Here is a 12686-nt window from a genome sequence, read left to right as displayed (position 1 = left end):
CTGGAGCCCCCACCCTTGGCCTGGGGCAGCAGCGATGGAGAGGAATTGTGGGGCGATGGGGAGGGAGTGAGATGGGTGAGGGGTCTGAGCTGGCTCCATCTCCCTTCCCCCAAATCCTTCCCATGCAGGCAAAGGGCCTGTCTTCCCCCCTTTTGGCTCTGCTCCATCAGCACGTCAGAGCACATGGAGCAAAGGGCTCTTTGAGGATGGGCCCTTGTTCACCGAGGGATTGTAGAAAAACGGCAGTTTTGGAAACCCAGTTCCTGGGCAAAGCTGCAGCCGTCGAACTGGGTGTTTCAGAACTGAGCTGCTGGGATGGTCCCATCTGCTGAATAAGGGTCCTGGTGCCAGAGCACAGCCTGGTGGGGTGAAGGTTGAGCAAGTGGGAGAGACTCCACCCTGCATCAACCTCCACACCTGAGCACTGTTCCAGAGCCCCCCCACCTCCCATTCCCCAGCTCAGCATCTCCAAAGTTACAAGAATCAGAGCATGTGGCTGAGTCTGGGCTGCACAGCTGGAGCAGGGCAGTTTATCGAAGGCAGGGGCCAGGGCCAGATGCCAGCCTCAGGAGGATTTGCCTCTCCCCGCACATCCGGGTGGGTGGAACAGAAACAATGTGCAGCCGGGCAGCTGTGAAATCTCCTTGTTAGCAGGTGGCTCTTGGGGGGCGGCCCCCCTGGCAACTCCATAAGGGGAGAGCGACTCTGAGGGATGCCCAGCACAAGCCAGGGAGATGTCGTCCAGCAGGAAGCTCTTGGCCTGGGGCTTGGTCGCCCTGGCCCTGTGCATGGCAGCCCCAGGTAATGCCTTCCCCCCCGGGTAGCCCCAGGCTGTGTCCCCCAGGACCCTCATCTCACTGGTCCCCTGGGTGGGGGCTGGGGGAGAACCGAATACACAGGAGAATGGCTTGGAAGATTTTCTTTCTTGTGGACTAACTTCTGCTCTGATTTATTGATCTGCTGCAAGTGGCAGAGCGTGTCCCAAACACGGTTGCAGAGAGCGTCCTGGGGGCAGATACAGGGTCCCTGCGCAGGGCAGGGGGGGTGCCGCACAGAGCACTGGCAATAGCTAATGGGTGTGCGGCTCCGGTACCCGAGGGCAGATCAGTGGGTGAGGTAGCTGCCTGTACACCTCTTCTCTCCCCCCCCCCCCCCGCAAATAGGGAACAGGGGAAGCGGAGAGTATCAGCTACTCACTGTATTATACAGTGATGTTGTAGCCAGGTCAATCCTGGGATATGGTGAGATGAGGTGGGGGCAGTAACACCTTTTATTGGATCAGCTTCTGTTGGGAAGAGAGACACACTTTGGAGTGTACAAAGCGCTCATCTTCGGGTCCAACCTTTGCCATTTGATAGCTTTTCTCTCTCACCAGCAGAGGCTGGGTCAATAAAAAATGTTACCTCACCCACCTTGCTTCTGTGTACATAGACCTCTCCTCTGCAGCTTTAAGACTTTTAGATAGGGAAGGTAAATGACAGATTTGTCATATGGGAAAACTGAGACATAACCTTGCCCGGGATCAGCAGCAGGATTAGAAGACAGGTGGCTGCCAGACTTCAAATCTAGCACCATCTCCACTAGTCCACTCATGGGGTCACAGCTTCTCCCCTCAGAGCAGCGGTTTCCCCCCACGGCTGTGCCACTAGTTGGGTGCAGGGGCACCTTGCATGGGGATTGTCAGCAGTGGGGTGGGAGAGGGCGGCCAATGAGTTAAATGATGGGTAGGTGAAAGCAGAATGATGATCTCGTGTGCCCAAGGATGAAGGGGCTGTCACATTCAGTAGCTGTGGTCATCTTTCTGTCGTGCATGCGAAGGATTTGAGTGTAGGGAGCTGCTGGTCAGTGCCGGGTGAGGACGTGGTGCAGGCTCATTGGGGCATCGCTCTAAGAGTGCAGAATTTAGGTGGCGTGGGCACATACCTTCACTCTGTACTTTCTGGTGCTCACTAGTTTGGGTTTTGCTGAATTCAGCGTTAACAAAGCTTGTTGCTATTTAATTTCCAACCCTTTTGGAGCAGAGAGGTGTTGTCAGCAGGAGAATGTCCCCTGTAGATGAACACAGGTGGACACCAGGGCCCTAAGATGTGGCTGCTCCATTCATCTCTGTGGGTAGTCCCCCACTCCCTCCCCAGTGCTGGGGAACCTGTGAGATGCACCAAGCCTGCCCATCCTCAGCTTCTCACCCCGACTCAGCTGTGTGTTCTCGGGGCATGATACCAGGATGGCTGTTCTCAGCTCCCCATGCAGAGGGCTGGGGCTCCCCCACATACTGGTTCACATGGGGGCAAGGAGAGGAGCTCAGATACCCCCAGAGGGGCAGGAACCCCTAGATCCCAGATCACATGAGGGAGAGGGGGGCCACCCCAAGAAGGGCAAGCCAACCAGAACCTGCTCACATGAGCGGGGAGGAAGAGTGGGGGGGTTATACTCCAATAGATGGACAGGGGTGCTCCAGAGCCTGGCACACAAAAGGGGGAAGGTAGTGGGGCTCAGACTCACCTAGAGGGACAGGAGGCCCCCATGTTCAAACACATGCATACAAAGGTAGGGAAAGAGGATCAGGAACCCTCCCTCCAGATCTTGGCAGATAGCCCCTATTCTCCCCCAGTCCCTCAAACACCATGTCCCACTTCCCAGTGTCCCACTCCACCTGACCCTCCAACTCTCTCCTACCCACCCCTCCCCATAATCCCCCCTCCACTCCCTATTCCCACCTACTTTTCCACCGCAATCACCCTCCCTTCCCAGTGGGAATTTGCATGTGTAATTTATTCTTTGTTCAGAACTCAGTACAGCACTGCCTGGATATTCAGCTATGCTCAGATTTCATTTCCCCTGTGACAGAGGCAGAACGTAGCAAGATGCCCCCTTGTTTAATTTCTGATTTTTGCCTGGGGAAGGGTTTGAGCTCACGGTGCTAGCTCTCTGTTGCGCGGATCCAGAGGCTGTGATAGTCCATACTGAGTGAATCGCGCCCCATGCACAGTGCTCCTTGCATGAGCCTTAAAACTGCTCGCCATGCGCCTAACTGAAGACCCAAACTTCGGCTAATGACACTGGAATTAGATTTCTCCCCAGAGGGCTAATTGGTGCCATGCCCTCGTTTGGGAGTGCGCTTCAAGCGGTTGAGGCCCCGGCGCAATGGTCTGAGCCCCAGCTTCATCTCTAGCCGCATGCAAAAAAAAAAGTCAACTTTAAGCCAAGCTGGTTTTTTCAGGGGGGCTGTAACTTGGGAACCCCTTAGTCAAATGGGACCAAATTTGGATCAGAAATCAAACCCCCTGCCTCCATGAAACACACCAAGTTTCAAGGCAATCAGAGTAATCGTGTACTTAGATTTTAGTGTACTTAGAGTCAAGCTTTAGACAGAAAGCTGGTCTGAGCCTTCACAAGAGCAGAGTGCCTCGTTTGTCTGTTTCTCCATCTCTCTCCGCTTCCCTCACAGGCTCAGGCTCCCCCCGCTGCACCTTCCCCTTTATTTACAAGGGGAGATCGTACTCCTCGTGCACCACAGACGGACGAAGGGACAAGAAGCTCTGGTGCGCAACTACCGACAGCTACGCCAAGGACGGCCGGTGGAGGTTCTGCTCTCCCATGGGTGAGGCCTGGCTGCCTTCGCTTCTCACTCCATTCCCCTGCCCGGCACAGCAGCCGTTCCTCTGGGCCCTAACGCCAGGGACACAGGCCCACTTGCTGCAAGGAAACATCCTGGCTCTAAATCCACTGGTCAGACTTTTCTGAGACCATAGCTTCCAGCTGGAGCGAGGTGCCTTGGGAAACGCCCCTTAGACACCTGCCTGCATCTCTGTGAGCCTAAAAACCTTTGAAAATTTAGCCCCAGGTGCCTAACGCCTGGATTTTCAAAGGTATTTAGCGGTTGCTGCCTTGGTGTTGCAAAACCAACTAATTTAAGAGCCTAAATGTCATTTTCAAAATGTATTTAGTTCCTTTGTCAATGAGATTTTGGCTCCTATGTGATTTTCATCTACTAAGTGCCTACATCCCTTTGGAAAACAAGGTTTAGTCTCTCACCACAGTTGGCTTTGCAATGCTGAGTGCATCAACTCCTGAATGCCTTTAAAGATCTGGGACTAAATGACTTGAAGAATGGGACTTACACACCTAAGACGCTGTGGGTACGTCTACACAGCAAAAAAAAAAAAAACCCCAAAAACACAGCAGCAAGTCTCAGGACCCAGGTCAACTGACACAATGGCTTCCTTTCTAACCCTGGGTAAGTCACCTCCCCATCCGGTGCCTCAGTTTCCCATCCCACCCTTTGTCTGTCAAACCTAATTTGATTGTGAGCTTTGACTGTCTCTCCCTGCATGTCTGGGCAACGCCTGGCACAGTGGGACCCTGATCTTGGCTGGTGACAGAGCTGAATGAGTTTCCTGGTAAATAATTTAGTTTCTAAAAAAAAAAAAAAGCAACATCAGATGACCCAAAACCATTTAATGAATTTGTGACCAGCTCCAGAGAATGACTCTGGTGCCAGGGCGCTCGCTGAGGCTGCGGGAGACTCGAGGCCATGCTCTGGCTATTCATTCCCGTTCACTTTCTCCACTTCAGGCTGACAAAAAATCTGAAACATGTTGGTTTGGGTGCGACCCAAAGTGAAACTTTTCTGACACATTTTCAGAACTGCCAGTGAACCAAAAATTCATTGTTGGCCCCGCTGTGGGGGGAGGAGGGGCCTTACTACTAATAAATCCTGAGATGCGAATGTGGGTCTGACTCCATTGTAGTCAGGGGTGTCTGCAAACTGATTCTAGATTCTAGATTCAAGATTCACTGCTCTCATCATCTGGCCCCTTGTGCCGAGCTGCAGTTAAATCAGATCAAAGCCAGTTGCTACAGGACAGAGAGGACTTGGGAGTCAGATCAATTCTTAAATGAGAATGGAGAACTCCCCTGTGAGTGGCAGTGTAGCTGTCTCTGGGGATCGAGCTGGTTCCTCTCCCCCGCCTCCTCCACACACGCATCCCCACCCGTGTGTTACCTAGGACCAGACCCTCATTTGGATCCGCGCTGCTTTATGCCAGCTGGGATCTGGCCACTGGCCTCAGTGGCCACTGCTGATTGTCACTTGCCTTTCCTTGCTCTCTCCCCATTTCACTCTCAGGTCCAGACTCTGTGCCCTGCACCTTCCCCTTTAAGTACAAGGGGAAATCATACTCAGCCTGCACCAGGGACGGAAGCACCGACAAGCAGCTCTGGTGCGCGACCACCAGTGACTACGACAAGGACGGCAAATGGAAGTTCTGCACCCAGAAGGGTGAGTCCTTGAGCTCTGTGTCACGCTGTCTAGAATGGGTTGCAGCTGAGAACGCTCAGACTCAGGACAGATCGCCAGAGAACAGAGCAGACACCCCCAAACTGAGGGGATATTCTATCATTAGATTCACCAAGCCAGTAATAACGGAGCATGCCTGGATCACTAGGCTAGTTTTACCATGGAATACAGACAATCCCTTGACATTCCAGCCCCTGTTTATCACCCAGGCCAACTGGACTTTATGATGTAAGGTCGTGGCTCTCAACGTTTCCAGGCTACTGTACCCCCACCCAGCGCAATCAGATGATGGCACTACCACGATGCCGTACCATTCAGACACACACACAGAAGGAATGAGACAGGGCAGGGAATGTGTGGTGGTGTCACAGATATTCAGGTATTAAGAAACATGGCTCTCTAATCCATCAGGCCAACATTTAGCCAGATCCACTGGCAGGCAGCTGAAGCTGCACAAATTCCAACCGGATGGATAATTAGCCACTGGAACAACTTGCCACAAGATGGAGGAACCCTCGGTGTCTATCTGGAGACTGGATGTCTTTCTCAAAGATCTGCTCCAGCTCAACTATAAACTATTGGCTGGATGTGGGAACCACTGTGTTATACAGGAGGGCCGATGAGATGACCAGAGTGGTCTCTTCTGGCTTTAACATCTATGAATCTAAAAAGGTTTGAGCCACATGAGTTTGACTGGGCCACATTTGTCCAGGAAGACATGGCAGGAGTTAGTGCTTTTCAGCCCGAATTCATGCCAACAAAACCTCCCCCACACAACCCACCCCAGCCTTGTGTATCTACCTGCCACACGTCTGGCGGGAGGTAGTTTAGCAAAGTTTCAAAGAGCGTCTAATGGGGTGAGTGACTTCCCTTGGGACATGTCTGCTCAGTCACGGAACTGCTGCTGAATCTCCCACCCTGGCCAGGTCCAACCCTTCCTATCTCTGCCTGGGAAACCTTCCAGCCATTAGACCAACTCCAGCAGCATCCCTGGGGAACCAAAGCGACGGATGCATTTGGGAAGAGAGAGTCGGGCGGCGGGAGGGAGGGGGAGAGAAAACAGGACTGAGGATGGAAAACAAAAGCTGGGAAAATACACATGAATGGGAAAAAAGAGACAGAAAAAAAGAGGAGAGGAAATAAAGAGAGAGAGATGCTCAGCCTGGCTGCTGCTAACGAGCTCAGCTCTCCAGAGACTGGAGATCCTCCGGGTTTGTCATTTGTAACAATCATCAGTCTCCATCCCTGCTTTTGCTGTCAGGACTAGTGCTCTGCCCTGGGGGTCAGGACACCTGGGGGTCAGGGTTTAGCTCTGACCAATTCATGGCTTCCTTTGTAACCTTTGGGTCAGTCACAACCCTGCCCTGTGCCTCAGTTTCCCTTCCCACCCTTTGTCTATCTCATCTGTTTTGATTTTAATCTCTGTGAGGCATTCCATGTTTCTCCACTGGCGCAGTGGGGCCCCGATCTCAGTTGGGGTCTGTGCAGTGCCTGGCACAATGGGGCTCTGATCTTGGCTGGGGTCTGTGCAGTTGGGGTCATTCTAAGAATAAATCCTGAGATGAGACTCTGAGGCTAATTCTACCTGCAGTCATTGGCATGACTCCAAATCCACTCCAGAGTAACTACAGTCCGGATCTGGTCCCTAGGTCCAAGATGCAGTTATATCCCTTAGCATTTCTAGTGTAAATAATCTGCAATAACAAACCAGATCAGAGCAAGCACGAAAAGAACAGGGGTGAAGCTGCACATCAGACCAGTTCCTTAATGTGAACAAAGACCTCCCTGTCAGTGCTGGTGTAGCTATTGGCTGCTTTCCCCCTATCACAGGGCCAGATTTGCCACTGGTGTAAATTGGCATCACTCCACTGGCTTCAGTGGATCCGTACCGATTTACAGCGGGCTCAGAATCTGGCCTTTTAATTCAAATGGAGCCAGGCCAATTTACACCTTCCTGGGGATCTGGTCCATTGACTCCAATGGCACGTGCCAATTTATTTTGCTTGTGATTGTGATTTGTCTCTCTCGATCTCTCTCCGTTTCACTTCTCAGTCTCTCCCCCCTGCGCCTTCCCCTTTATTTACAAGGGGAAATCGTACACAGCCTGCACCCGGGATGGGACCAGAAGCAGGCTGCGCTGGTGCGCGACCACCATGAACTACGACACGGACGGCAGGTGGAGGTACTGCAGCGTGATGGGTGAGTCCTGGCAGGCTTCGTCTCTTACCCCGTTCCCCTGCGTGGCACAGTGGTGGTTCAGCTTGGCCCGGGAAGCAGCCCCCGCTTGCTGCAAGGGAATGACCCAGCTCCAAATTCGCTGGCCAAACTTTTCCAAGACGACAGTTAATTCCCTCCTGGGAGCATTTGATTTAACGATCAGTTGTCACCTTCCCTCTTGCCACTCGTGAGGATATCCACTGCTCCTTCGTGTGCAAAAATTCACTGTGGCTCGGCCCAGTGACACAACGGTGCTCTCACAATGCCACACACGCGTGTCCCAAAAACACACACACGTGCACGCAGGGCGGGAATGAGACAGCACCTGTGCTGCGATGACATCTTATAGCACACAAGACAGCATTCAAATGTTAAAAAATAAGGCCCTTGGAGTCCAGCAGACCAAAGCAGAGCCAAAGCCAACGGCTGGAAGGTGACGCTGGACCAATCCAGACTGGGTTGGTCCAGCTATTGCAGCAGTGGGACCGGACCCTGCGTCTGTCATGGGGTGCTCTAACCACCAGGCTACACAGCCCTTCTTCTTCTTCCTCCTCTCTTTGGCCCAATGACTCTTTAAGTTGGTATCCAAAGTGCTTCAGCAGGAGCGACTGCGGCGCTGCAGATCAGAACGTCCCCTAGCCCAGCGGTTCAAGCCCGCCCTGGAGCGATGGGAGGCCCCCGGTTCAGTCCTTTCTCGCTCACTCCGAGGACGGATTGGGCCTGAGTCTCCCACGGCCCAGGTGAGCGCTCGAAATCCAGGGCTACACATTATAAGGGAGACACACACCCACACCACCTTCTGCAGCTGGGCTCTGAATGGGGCCTAAGCCAGCCACCGTGCTCCCAGCACACCCAGCGGATCGGGCCTGGGCAAATCAGCCTTGGGCTGGCCCATCTCCCACTGGGGCCTGGGGGAGGAGATGGGTGACAGGCAGCCGGGGGCCTGGAGGGAGGCAGCACGTGCAGGCCCAGAGGCAGCCGGGAGGGCCTGGGCAGCCTTCACAGTGCAGATGCTGGGGGCAAGCGAGGCCAGGTGCCTACACCGGTAGGAGGCAGCTGCGACAGGGGGGCTGCTGTGACACCTAACGCTGGGGTTTAGGTGCCCATGTCCCTTTCTGGATCTGGGCCAATGGCCCCTTCTGGCCTTCAAGTCTAGGGCTCTGTAAAGGCTTCATCCACATGGGTTTGACTCGGCCACTTCTGTGTTTGTGCAGCACAATGGGGTCCTGGGCCATGATGGGGGCTCCCAGTGCTACCGAAATACTCCTAATATATAATGTACAGCACCCAGCACAATGGGGTCCTGGGCCATGGCGGGGGCTCCCAGTGCTACCGTAATACCCTCATATATAATGTACAGCACCCAGCACAATGGGGTCCCAGTGCTACCGTAATACCCCTTGTAAGTCTCTGCTTGCTCAGAGTGGTGCTCTGTCCCCCTCTAGTGGTAGCTAGGCCCCCTGCAGAATGATGAGCCTGCTATTGTCTTGGCTAAGAGACAGGTGTCTTTCAGCTCATGCGATAGAAGGTCCCAGGTTTGATCCCCACTGTCAACACCCTTGGGTGGGTCAGTGTTACACCCTAATATATAATGTACAGTGCCTAGCACAATGGGGTCCTGGGCCAGGAATCATAGAATCATAGAATCATAGAATATCAGGGTTGGAAGGGACCCCAGAAGGTCATCTAGTCCAACCCCCTGCTCAAAGCAGGACCAAGTCCCAGTTAAATCATCCCAGCCAGGGCTTTGTCAAGCCTGACCTTAAAAACCTCTAAGGAAGGAGATTCTACCACCTCCCTAGGTAACGCATTCCAGTGTTTCACCACCCTCTTAGTGAAAAAGTTTTTCCTAATATCCAATCTAAACCTCCCCCATTGCAACTTGAGACCATTACTCCTCGTTCTGTCATCTGCTACCATTGAGAACAGTCTAGAGCCATCCTCTTTGAAACCCCCTTTCAGGTAGTTGAAAGCAGCTATCAAATCCCCCCTCATTCTTCTCTTCTGCAGACTAAACAATCCCAGCTCCCTCAGCCTCTCCTCATAAGTCATGTGCTCTAGACCCCTAATCATTTTTGTTGCCCTTCGTTGTACTCTTTCCAATTTATCCACATCCTTCCTGTAGTGTGGGGCCCAAAACTGGACACAGTACTCCAGATGAGGCCTCACCAGTGTCGAATAGAGGGGAACGATCACGTCCCTCGATCTGCTCGCTATGCCCCTACTTATACAACCCAAAATGCCATTGGCCTTCTTGGCAACAAGGGCACACTGCTGACTCATATCCAGCTTCTCGTCCACTGTCACCCCTAGGTCCTTTTCCGCAGAACTGCTGCCGAGCCATTCGGTCCCTAGTCTGTAGCGGTGCATTGGATTCTTCCATCCTAAGTGCAGGACCCTGCATTTATCCTTATTGAACCTCATTAGATTTCTTTTGGCCCAATCCTCCAATTTGTCTAGGTCCTTCTGTATCCTATCCCTCCCCTCCAGCGTATCTACCACTCCTCCCAGTTTAGTATCATCCGCAAATTTGCTGAGAGTGCAATCCACACCATCCTCCAGATCATTTATGAAGATATTGAACAAAACGGGCCCCAGGACCGACCCCTGGGGCACTCCACTTGACACCGGCTGCCAACTAGACATGGAGCCATTGATCACTACCCGTTGAGCCCGACAATCTAGCCAGCTTTCTACCCACCTTATAGTGCATTCATCCAGCCCATACTTCCTTAACTTGCTGACAAGAATGCTGTGGGAGACTCAGTGGAGTCTCCTGGGTCTACCGTAATACCCCTAATATATAATGTACAGTGCCTAGCACAATGTGGTCCTGGGCCATGACGGGGGCTCCCGCTGCTACCATAATACCCCTTGTAACCCTCCGCTTGCTCGGAGTGGCGCTCTGTCCCCCTCTTGTGTGGCTAGGCCCCCTAGAGAATGATGAGCCTGCTACACCTTGGTTAAGAGAGAAGAGTCTTTTAGCTCACGCAGTAGAAGTTCCTGCATTAAGCTCAAGAGGATCTGGGTTCGATCCCGCCTGCTGACACCTTTGAGTGGGTTAGCATTACATCCTAATATAGACGTACTGCACCTAGTACAATGAGGTCTTGGCCCATGAGCAGGGCTGCCAGTGCTAACATAATACCCCTAATCAATAATGTACAGCGCCTAGGACAATGGGGTCCTGGTGTAACCCACACACCTCCTGGGTGTGATGATCTGTCCAATCTAGTGGCACCGAGACCAGTTAGAAAGAGAGAGAAAATGAATCTGCTCTCTAGCCTTAGCTCAGAGCCAGGTAGCTTTAAAGCTCATGCAGTAGAGGCTCATGCACTAAGCTCCCGAGATCCCAGGTTCAATCCCACCTGCTGACAACCGAGGTCTATCGGTGTTACCCTGGACTGTGAGTGGGGCTCCCAGTGCTACTATAATACCCCTAATTAGTAACGTTCAGCACCTAGCATATAATGGAGCTCTGGATCGTTACTGATGTTACAAGGCACTCCTGTAATACACTTAAACATTATTATTATTCCGGAAAGGTGTTAATCACCCCAAATTCATGCTGATAGAACCTCTGCCCCAGCACTGTGTGGCATTTAGGAACTACACACTTGGTGGAAGGTATTTATGAAAGATTCCGAGAGTTTGTACTGATCCGGGTAGGTGATTTTCACCGGGATTTTGATGCTCAGTTGTTGAGGCACTTTTGAATCTCTCACCCTAAGCTGGTCCAATCCTTCCTATCTCTGCTTGTGAAACCTTCCTTCCCTTAGACCCAACGGCTGCAGCTTCCCTGGGGAATGACTACACTGACTGCATTTTAGAAGAGAGACCAGAGAGTGTGGGAGAAGGAGTTGGGAAGGGAGATGAAATCGCTGAAGCGATTCCAGCTGGAGGGCAGGGCAGGGTAGAACCTTCAGAGACTGGGAACATCAGGATCCTGATGCGGGGAGGTGACCCAGGGAAACTGATCAAGTGCGACCGTGCACAGAGACATTTGCCTGGGGCAGGATGTAGGTGATGATGTCAAGGTGCTGAGATGCTGGAGCTAAAGCATTAAGAGTGCAGTGAAGGACACAGCCCATTTCCCCCAGCTCCGGTCAGTGTGGAACCCAGTGGCTTTGCATTGTGAGGCTGAATTATTAGCAGGGCCTCCTGGCTGCAAGATCCCACAGCTGCAGAACTGTGCGCCAGACTCTCAGCTCTCATTTAAAAAGGGGACCTGCATGTCAGCAATACAGTGCTGCTTGCCTGTGTCTGCAGAGAGCCTGGAACTGTAGCTCTGAAGGGGGAATGCCCCATCCATCTAAAGGGTAGTTGACTCTGAAACCTAATAACGGCATGTTGAAATTGAAGGGAGAGGGGGGAAAAGAAACTCTCCCCCAGCACAGCTCCTTCGCAATCAGTTAACAGAACATGTCCTTTGAAGAAAAAAAAACATTGATTCCTCTCCTAGCTGAGCTGAAATCTCCCCCTGGCCGTGGTACCAGTCAGTGTTTCTGTCTCCCTCAGATTACGACAATGGAGAAGCGTGTGTTTTCCCTTTCACCTACAAGGGCAAACGCTTCTCTGCTTGTACCAAGTTTGACAATCTCTTCGGGAGGTTTTGGTGTGCCACCACTGACAGCTACCACATGGACCGCCAGTGGGTTTTCTGTCCCGACTGAGGAGGGAGAAGGAGGAGCCGAAGGGACAGGTAGTGCCAGAGCTGTCGATGTCCCGTGACACCACTTCGACGGAGGGGGCTCCTGGATAAAAACCGAGGCCAAGATTCTCAGAAGCGACGAGTGATTTTGGGTGTCCAGCTTGAGACGCCTTCAAAGGGCAGGTGCTCGGCCCTTGTGGAAGATCACGCTCCATTTAAGGTGCTGAGCAACTGCCCCTTTAAGGCGACACAACATGGGTGCCCAAAATCTCGACGCTGGCTTGCAAATCCTGAGACCCATCCTGGGCTGTTTTCTGTGATCAGCGCTTCATGCTGGTTGGGGCTGGCCGGCCTGGTGCATTTCCCATTTTTCGCTGCCCTTGAAAATAAAGGCTCTTTCCAGGCAGTGTCTTTGCTTTGTTCTACCCAGGGCAGCTTCTGTTCACCATCTTGGCAGGCTCCGCCACCTTCTTTCCACCCAGGGAGACAGGGCCACAGGCACAGGGCAGTCGCTGCTCA

General features: G+C 52.6%; 1 protein-coding gene across 1 annotated transcript; it reads left to right on the top strand.

Moving 5' to 3' along the window:
• The first annotated feature begins 734 nt into the window (after positions 1-734).
• LOC119846944 (epididymal sperm-binding protein 1) lies at positions 735-12543 on the top strand. Its single transcript, XM_043501681.1, has 5 exons — positions 735-801; positions 3449-3601; positions 5129-5521; positions 7322-7498; positions 12035-12543. Exons 1-5 carry the CDS (start codon positions 735-737, stop codon positions 12187-12189), a joined length of 945 nt encoding a protein of 314 aa, XP_043357616.1. The 3' UTR covers positions 12190-12543.
• Positions 12544-12686: the final 143 nt, after the last annotated feature.

The sequence above is a fragment of the Dermochelys coriacea genome, chromosome 23, assembly GCF_009764565.3.
Source record: "Dermochelys coriacea isolate rDerCor1 chromosome 23, rDerCor1.pri.v4, whole genome shotgun sequence".
NCBI classification, from domain to species: domain Eukaryota; kingdom Metazoa; phylum Chordata; order Testudines; family Dermochelyidae; genus Dermochelys; species Dermochelys coriacea.
This window is presented reverse-complemented; position numbering and strand designations above follow the sequence as displayed.

Bases quoted from the DNA above. Each gene is read 5' to 3' on its own strand.
- LOC119846944 (XM_043501681.1), top strand. From the start codon at position 735: ATGTCGTCCAGCAGGAAGCTCTTGGCCTGGGGCTTGGTCGCCCTGGCC. The intron at 3,602-5,128 runs GTGAGGCCTGGC...TTTCACTCTCAG, and splicing joins GAGGTTCTGCTCTCCCATGG to GTCCAGACTCTGTGCCCTGC. The intron at 7,499-12,034 runs GTGAGTCCTGGC...TGTCTCCCTCAG, and splicing joins GAGGTACTGCAGCGTGATGG to ATTACGACAATGGAGAAGCG.